The following is a 9,419-nucleotide window of genomic DNA, read 5'->3' as shown; positions in this document are numbered from 1 at the left end:
CGAACACCCAACATGGCCAAGTGGAATTATTCATTACGAGGTCAATGAACATGTTAGACTGTTCAGAAGTGCAAGGATATGATGTTAGATCTTTTCGGAGGCGATTTGTGTATTACGCATTCTTGTAGTAACTTGTGTTAGCTCTTGACCTCTTGAGCTCTGGTTATAGATGATGTTGCAGGTTGTGTGGTGATTGCGGCCAAGTTGGAGATTTGTAATCTTCTTAAGTGCTTCTTCTGAGGTGATTTCTTGTGGTTTTGATTGATGGGCACGTTCGGCAGGATTTTACATCAACAACTCGCGACACTTGGAAGCTTCTGAGGCTTCGATCAAGAATCTAAATCCACGTAATGTGAGACTTCTGACCGTTGCCGAGAGCATTCAGTTCGAATAGCCGCACACTGGTTCTTAATCTGCACAGAAACGCCTGATCGTTGTAAATTTTAGTTTGAGTTCAAGGATGAATTATTCATATTTAGACTCCACAACGGAGTCAGAAATTTTCAACCTGTCGAAAGAAATTGAAAAATAATGCTAAGTTTGCTGATTTGGATCAACGCTACCGACGTGGAATATAGGCATTGGTAGGGCGGTCGGATGTGGAGCAAAGCTGGAATGTCCTAGTCGGTCGACGAGGTCGGTTTCGTAGGCTTGTCCAACAAGACGATGACCTTGTTTGTGACGCGCAACTCACGTGCATGAAGAAGGAAGTTGCGAAGTCGACGTCGAGCATGCTCGACGTTGTAGAAGGATTACGAACTCGTGAAATTCTTGTCAACTACCGACTGCCACAAAGGAAACCTACGCCGTTCCAGTCTGAGCGGATGGTACCCTCGGGCCCTAATCCATTGCACAATAGCAACAGGTCGCAGGTCATTTTTCCATGAAGCCTCGCAATGTGTAACACACGGCACCTAGCTAAAGTCGCAATGTTGAACCCTAGTTTCTCCGATGTCAACCACGGCGGGTGCTTCTTGATGGGGATTCTGCTCATCCCTGTCGTCAGATCAAGGCAAACCTAGTTTACAGCTGCGACCCACATTAGTTGGAACGAGAGCTAGGTCACGAGATTACCAATCTCGCGGTAATCATTGAGTGGGATGATTGTCTTGGAGGAAGATAATGCATGTTCGATACCCTCGAGGCTTCAAAATTGCTTGAATCGAGTACTTTGATAATGAGAGGGTCCTTTTCCAACCATTCTTGGAGCAATGTTTCTTCAGTCAATTTTCTCACAGATACACATTCAGTGCCACTTTTTCATCAACATTACTAATTCTTGTCCTTTACTAGCCTCGCAACTGCCTCTAATCGCCATATTACAATTGAGACTCATGCCTGAACAAGTTTTTTGCACTTAAACGTGTCAAAATAGTATGTTGAACTGATCAGATAGAGAGTACTATTCGCTGAGTATGTGGACGCTGAAGTTTCGAAACTAAAATGTGAAGCTGCTATGAACTGAGCGTCCACTCGCTCTTCATCCTCTTCCACTCTCCAACTGTGTCGCCAAAATTTTCCAACCATTTCATCTGGTAGTGGAGAAGCAGAAAATGGGAGAAGAAAAGCCATGTTCTGTCAGCACCCTCTGTGGACACATTAGAAACAGAATTTGATGCTGCAATCTCAGATTGCAGACTCAGCTTGGCGTTGCTGACGTGATGCAGGCGATGTAACGTGTAATAGCGCTATTCTGTGTGCAATCAGAAGGAGGGCGTTGTCGAGTCATTAGCCAGAACCTGGTCCGAGGTCTGGAACTAACCGTTCCTTCTACAGCATGTGACAATGATGGGGTGTCCCTGTCTATGGTCACCTCAATCCAATCCCTCCCACAACTCCACGCAGTCGCGAACGTCGCTGGCAGGCCTCATTACAACAAAAAAAACAAAAAACCAAACAGCTTGCTCGCGACGCAGCCCTTCATCAACCAGTCAGACAATCGGATTCTGCATTAATGGTCGAAACATTCTGTTTTCTTCTCTCATTGACTGCAAACTAAGACAAGACAGTTCACAACGTTGTTCAATACGGCAAACGCGGCGCGTGAATGACAACATTCGGAGGAATTGATGACGCTATGCGTGACGGCCGCGGCGTCGCCACCATGAGACGAGGGCCTTGGCAGCGGGCTTGGAATCACTAATTTTATAGATATGTATATATATACATATATATATATATATATATATTATTGTATTTTCGCACTGGATGGTATCGTCTTTTATTATTTATTATACTGCCAAATGTGTTTTTTTGTTTCTTTGCTTATCACGATGTTACACATAATGAATTGTGAGATGATGGGAACAGATGGATGTCTCCATATGACAGTTTGGCCAAGGGATCTCAGATACTATTTAAAAGGGTGTAGTTTTGTTACAATTATCATGAAAACCATTCCTTGATTTATTATTTTCAGTCCATGTCTTGATCCAAAAAATATGGAAATTATTTTTTAAATGATTTTATATGGTTTTTTAAAGCATTTTATTGACAAGATTTTCTTGAATTTCTCTCAAAACTAAATCTTTTAAATGCCATGTAGGAAATTATTACATTCCACCTCATTTTTTATTATTTTTTTCCTTGTAGGGCTTTTGGACTATAAGAAGACTTTTCTTCACTGAGTAGATGACCTTGGTAAGACTTTCGAACCATGGCCATTTAAAGAAGGTCCCTAGATATAAAGTGATCCTAAGACACCTACTAGAATAGCATTATGTAATATAGTTATTAGTGATATGTAGTATACTAGTATGAATGCAAAAATGGCATATATTTTCTTTTCTTTACTTCTCTTTTAACCTATTTTATTTTTAAAAAAATATTTATTAATTAAAAATATAATAGATAGATGATATATTTTAATCTTTAAAGTGAATATTTTATTATAAAATTTATTTTTTAAAGTAAGTATTATTACAATTCAAGCTTTTTTAAAAAATAATCTTTGTTTATTAAGAGTGTTATTTTTTTATTTCCATTTTAAAAATATTATTTGTAAGTTTTTTGATAAACTTTTTTCTTAATATTTTGGTTTCTTTAAATAAAACCATACTTTTGAGTATCAATACTTTTTTCTTTTTAAAAATTTTTTTGAAACATCAATTTGCAAAGGTTTAAACTATTTAAAGTGATTCTTTAATGTACTTATAGTATATAATTTAAAAACATGCAGTAAAAGGGTATTGCTAATGACGTATATTTTTGGGATGGAGAAGATCGACTAGATTTCTCAGCAATGCATGTGTGATAAAAAATAATAAATCAAGATAGTGATTGATAATTTTCTATGTTTCTTTTATTAGCAGGGGCTCAAAACTCCATGTTTTTATCATATACTTTAACTTAGCTTTAAACTTTTATTGATATGTAATATTTTTTATTGATGTTAAGTAATCAAATAATTTTATCATATTCAATTTGATCAACAAATTAATTTTTTCACATAAATTTTTTGCTTTATCTAAAATAAAATATTAAAAAAGAAAACACCAAACTTTTTTTTTGTTATTTTTGAAAGGAAAAATAATAATTTTTTTTTTATAAAAAAAATCCTAATAAAGAATAATATCAAAAACCAGAATTTCAGAGGTACCAATTGTAGCAATCCTAATATATGTATTTACAAATATATATTAGGTTTAATAAGAAACTCTCATCTCTTGGTCTTAATAAACCTAATATATATTTGTAAATACATATCACAATAATTAAATACCTTGAATTTCTAGTCTTAAATCATACATATGAAACCATTGTACACCGCACTATTATAAGCTAGTTTAGTGATTAACAACTCATATATCCTAAGCGCATAGCATAGCTGCAAATAAGACTCTTTAATCTTCCAGAATTCAAGCAACATTAAAATACAATTCATCTTTTTATCATCATAGAAGTGGTGGCACTGCCGCAAGTAAGTTACACATGACTAAGACAAGATACTAAATCTTTGCACAAAACATAATACCAAGACAGTGTTTGCAACATGATACTAAAACTTCGCAATAACTTGGATTTAGAACATGATATTAAGATTGTATGGTCACCCGAAATTAGATATTAATGTATAGCCGGTTCTACCTTCCAGGAACATAAGTACATGAAGCAGAGACTTCGCAGTCACTTGGGACTATAGTATGATTCTACGAATCCGTACTACGAATAGACCACGAGAGTAAGACTCCATAGCCGCCTGGGACTAGAATATGATAGGTACAAAGCTGGATCCAATCTGGATCACGTCTGATTGAAGTGGACTATTTACCTATCACGGCGGCTAATCTGCACTCGTTACGAGGCTAGTTTCATTAATCGGATATCGGTAGCTGCAGGCGGGTTTCTGAAATTTCCGTGCAGAGCTTGAGTGTGTGGGTGTGATTCGTTATCGCTCACTAGATGGGGGTCGATAGATGACTGACACACAAGGTTGAGTTGCGTTGAGTTTCGTTCATCGCCAAAAGGCTTGTAGAAAAAAGCGTTGCGAAAGTGAGAATCGAGAGGAGTTGGGTGTTGTTCATAACTCTGGAACAATTGATAGCGGGTATTTCAGGTGGGGGTTGTGCCAAATCTGGTCTGGGCATGTACACGCTTCTCGTATTTTACAAGAATCAAAACTTTTGAGAGTCCAAGAGATAGGTGACTTATTCGGCTACGTGCAAAGATAAGATAAGAAGAGAAGGTTGATGAATTTGCCGTGAGTCTTCATAGCTTCTGCTTTCCTTGCTGCTCTGTTAGCTGCCTTGGCTCGACGTGCCTCGGCTGCGGTTCTGAGCTCCACAGCTTGACGCTGCGCCATGGCAAGCTTGTTTGTTAGTTTCTCCAGAGCATGAGCCTTCATGTGCTCTACCTTGACCTGCAACTCGCATACCAATGAATCAATCAATCTATCTATCTATCTATCTCTCTATATATCTATTAATCCTCAGCAACTATTAAAAAAAGAGTAGACAATGATCGACCAACTCACACACCAGAAGGTGATATTCAAATCTTACCTCGACTCTGCGCATTTCAGCTTCCGCCTTGGCCTTCTCATGTTCCTCCCAGGCCCGTATCTTGGCCTCGTCCTGCTGGAATCTAGACATATACTTCGCCTTCTCTGCCTCCTCCCACGCTGCAGCGCGAGTTGCCAGGACTGACCTCTGCAGGTTTTCCAACTCTTGCGCACCTTTGTTACCTTCGAGCACGGTTTCAACATCTTTCTCTTCCCCTTTCGCCCACGCAGTGATGTTAGCCTTCCCTAATTGTGTCCCCAGCGCTAAAATCTCCTGCCTCGTTTTCTCTTGCAGTTCTTTCTCACTCCACGCACGCGGAGACTCGGCAGCAGCAGCTTTGTTTTCCGTCGCTGCTCCATGCGCATCATCATTACAAGTGGCGATGATCGTAGGCCCCGCTTGGATATTATTCACTGGGTTCTTCTCGGGAGTGGTGGATCTGATCGGGGTACCTGTGCGAGACGCCTCGACCGACACGATTGGTGTCATCGCAGTGCCCATGTCCCGTGTCGCAGCAATGCGAGAGAACTCATTTCTCAGCTCCGAGTCTATGGGTGGGGATTCCACTTTTGGTCTTGCCCCTCGCCGCGCCAGCTTCAGAAAGCTGCCATTGCACTCTGGAGAGACGCTTCCATTGTTAGCCGCTTCAACCCCGCCCTCCATGGAACTGTACCGATTTAGCAACAAGTTTAGTTTCTCCTTTTCGTCCGGGGAGAAGTCTAGCAGCACGCCGCCTGCACCTGGCGACCTTGCCGACGACTTCTTCTCAGCAACGTCCACATTTTCGGTTAATCCAGTGGTTTGCTGGAATGCGAATCCTGTTAAGGGACCTGAGTAATACCGATCAAATTGCGAGCTAAGAGGTCCTCGCCGCGGCATCAGTATCCCGGCCTGGCTCGCAACCATTTGAGCCAACAGAGGTCCACTAGTACTACGAGTGGTCGTGGTCGTCGTCTTCGCGGGCGTGTCACCACACGACAGCCACTTCTCAGCGTCGTCCCACTTGGAGGGTGTGGGCTTCAGGAGCGGTATCCTGAGAGTCTTGTGCGCATGCACGCGGGTAAGGCTGTCCGATTCTGTCGCTTTTCCATCAAGCTCGTGAAGGGAGTTGGAGTCGTATCCAGTTCGAGGCATGTAAGTTGCGTTGAAGCTGAAAATCCCGGCGGATCCGTTCATGACGCTGGCGGATTGCGGCGTTTTGGTCAGGGGAATTCCACCGCGCTTCACCTTCCGCGCACCCGGCTCCACAGTCTTGTCCGCGAGTGCAGACTGGATGGATTTGAAGGGAGCCGTTTGGGATTCCTTGGCTTCTCCTCGCAAATCATCGTGGGCCATCGACCAGCCGTTCTCTTTGGCAGCGCTGGAATCGGTCTCTACTCGCCGGAGAAGCGGCGCTCCTGCAAGACGTTACAGAATTAAACTACAGCCCTCCATGTCCCTGCTTTTACGTCCCAACAAACTTCGCTATGGCAGCAAATTCGAGACACACTGATACCACAAGGTCTAGCCATGCCTCGACATCGACCATGGCGTGTACATGCTGGCAATAACAGAACTTGCAAAACGCTTTGATTCTTCCAGAAAATGACCTTTCAGGATCGGCCTTGTGGGGATGGTGCAGCCAGATTTCTCAAGTCTTCGTGTATCTCCAATCTGAAATCAATCAGGACATTCATTTGATCACTTCGCTGGATCGTGTTCCGAGGTGAATACGACGCACAGTTCTTAACAAAGTAAACTAACTAGAGAGACAACAGATGTCTCAAATGCGCGGACAGAAAAATTTCACAAGAGGAAGCCACCGAGTTTGCGAATGAGCTGCTGCCCCAGAAGGTACGTTACTTTGCGTGGCTCCGATGCAGGAAATGCACGAGGCGAGGCTTCGTCGTCATAGTCTGGGGTCGATATCCCACCACGCCTCGTCCCTCTGTACCTTCCTTCTCGGCCTCTGCCAGGTTCACTAGATGCCTTGGAAATCGTGGACATCGTTGAACTGCTCGAGTTGCTCCGCATGGCTGAATTTTTGATCACGCATGTAGGGCTACTTTCACCTTCATGTGCAACCCAAATTGTAAGCTAAAGAAAACAGACACCGACTGTTTTCTGTGCATACAAAGATTTGCTCCGGGAAAAGTGAAATTCAATTCTCAGTACCTGATTCGTCTTCGCTTTGGAGCCGGCCGAGAAGGATATGCTGAGTGGGGCTGTCCTTCCCTACTCGGTGATGGTATCCCTCTTTGAAGCTGGCGGGAGTGGAGCAGGGGTTGCAAGACTTAGAATCGAGAGCTCTGTGACCAGCTCTGGATTTCGGATAAGGAAGACTCTCTGTCTCCACATCGTGTACTAGAGTACCAGGAGCTGCTTTTACCTGATCGGCCTGTACTGTCCGCCCGCCATCTCCAGTCTGGTTGCAGGCGACCATAGATAGCGTTAAATATTGCCACCCAATTGGCAGCAACACACAAAATTAAGATCCCTCAACAGTGTTGGCCGTTTAGATTGGTAGCACCAACTTCTACTGATCAGGCAGATTTCTTGAGGTTTTTATGATTGAAGTTCGTCAACATGCTCAGAAGTCACCAATGAGGGCTGCGATTTGATAGTCTCCTTCGAAGTTGTGTCCACACAATCTTGCCACCCCCCCCCCCAATTTCTCTGGATTGAAGTAGTCAAAATTCGGCTACGACTGAAAGGCTCTGTTTGCTGCTACTGATGCCAACTTCAGCAACATCCAGCAGTTGAGCTAAGGCCTCGAGAATAATTCTTGAACTATGTCCCTATCTGCTTCGTGATTCAGTGAAACAGAGTGCGATGACGATTCATCATCGCCTCAAGCTCTTCATCAACATCTTCAACCGGCCAATCTCTGCGAAGGAGAGTACTATCAGACTTGAGCATGTTCTGAGTGGGAAGCAGGTGAAATGTTCCAGTTCAACATCGTGGCGGAAGGATACACATTTCGAGGCGATTAAAAAAGCCCGAGAGGCTAAAGATAGAAAGGTTAGGTGAGAGGTCTGGGAATCGCTGAAAGCCCTCAAGCTTTGAGTGACCACAAACACTGAGCATTCTAGATTTCTTCTTGATCTGCCCTAAAACAGGGTAACAAGCTTCTGGCTCCAGTGCAATCTCTAGACTATCCGAGACAGACTATTCTGGATAACTCTCCAAAATGCAAACCCGGGTATGTGACATCGGAATTAGAAGCTGCAGCAGGAGACTCTAGTAAAAACATAACTCTACTTCTTCATAAACTATACGGTGTTGCCGAGCAGTACTCGCAGCATCACAGGAGAGAGTTAGTCCACTTCACAGTGGCTTCGACGCATCATACTCTATAGTCACCGCTCAGTGTAGAATTAGAAGTACTATTCCTCGAAGGAAGCTAAAACTTAGCCGAAATCTTACAGAAATACAGCCATTTCGCAAGCAACCACCTAGAGACTCTTAGTTAGATTGTCGAAGCAATGGATACCGACCAACGAGTGGATACCAGGAAATAGAGCAATAAGATGAAACCCAGATCAGTCGAGTTTATTCAGAGTCTCGCCTGCAACGGGGACGCAGCTGTGAACAAACATGACAGAAAACTCAACAAATTGCTGAAGGCTCATCGGCTTACCACAAGCTAGCTGCAATGCGCGATGCCCGCGACGAGCAATCACCAGATATGGATCTCTCTCTCTCACTGCACCGCCACCTCAAAGCTTTCAGATGACTATTCTGGAAAAGCCAGCTTGAGGGGGATGAGAGTAAGAGTGAGTTGATCGAGGAAGCACTTCACCCATCCTGCAATGAAGCCACAGAGCTGAAATTCAACAAAACACTTGGCTCGCTGGTCCAGTTACAGAACACACGAGCGCGCTTTTCTCTCTCTCTCTCTCTCTCTCTCTCTCTCACACCACCACCACCACCACACAAGCGGCCGAGAGTCAAAGGAACGACCCCGAAATGGCGAAGCTCCGATCGTAACAAATGCCACCACACTCGTCGCCCGCAAGTCAATCACGCTGGTCTGCCGCAACCAGCTGGCTCCCCGGCACGAGTCAAAGAAGCAGCAGAAAGACGATGAGTGGAGACCCTGGCCAGTCTTTTCCGCACCGATTCTAGACGGGTACGATGGGTTTGAAACCAGGCCCGCCACTAGCGTACCGTCCCTCTGTGCGACTTGCGCTCGCTCAGCACCGATCGGACCATGGAGCAGGTACGATCGCAGTGGAAAAAGCCGGTTCCATCGACTGGTTTCACGCCAACGGGCAGTTGCGATGCGGCTCAAACCAAAAGAGTGTTGTCAGGCAGGGAAGCTTGAGAGCGCGAGCCTGGCAGTCAGGTGCAGCAGGAAACTAGCTAGCCGCAGAGAGAAAAGGGAAGGAGGGAGAGCCAGACGAGGACCCCTTCTCTCTAACAGTCACTTTGCCTCAC

The 9,419-nt window shown here is 44.1% G+C and overlaps 1 protein-coding gene across 3 annotated transcripts; it reads right to left on the bottom strand.

Annotated features, from left to right (window-relative positions):
- Positions 1-4,562: 4,562 nt before the first annotated feature.
- LOC112278002 (uncharacterized) lies at positions 4,563-8,912 on the bottom strand. Of its 3 annotated transcripts, none has more exons than XM_090248133.1 (6): positions 8,620-8,912; positions 7,155-7,866; positions 6,843-7,051; positions 6,590-6,653; positions 5,001-6,397; positions 4,563-4,858 (listed from the first exon to the last, which is right to left on the bottom strand). In XM_090248133.1, the coding sequence occupies exons 2-6, from the start codon at positions 7,420-7,422 to the stop codon at positions 4,655-4,657; spliced, it is 2,142 nt and encodes a 713-aa protein (XP_090104259.1). In that variant the 5' UTR covers positions 7,423-7,866; positions 8,620-8,912; the 3' UTR covers positions 4,563-4,654. The 3 variants fall into 3 exon arrangements, with proteins under 3 accessions (XP_090104259.1, XP_024366717.1, XP_024366719.3); XM_024510949.3 differs by having other exon boundaries at positions 4,563-4,792; XM_024510951.3 differs by having other exon boundaries at positions 7,155-7,404; positions 8,620-8,791.
- Positions 8,913-9,419: the final 507 nt, after the last annotated feature.

The sequence above is a fragment of the Physcomitrium patens genome, chromosome 26 (assembly GCF_059467195.1).
Source record: "Physcomitrium patens ecotype Gransden chromosome 26, ASM5946719v1, whole genome shotgun sequence".
NCBI lineage: Eukaryota > Viridiplantae > Streptophyta > Bryopsida > Funariales > Funariaceae > Physcomitrium > Physcomitrium patens.
This window is presented reverse-complemented; position numbering and strand designations above follow the sequence as displayed.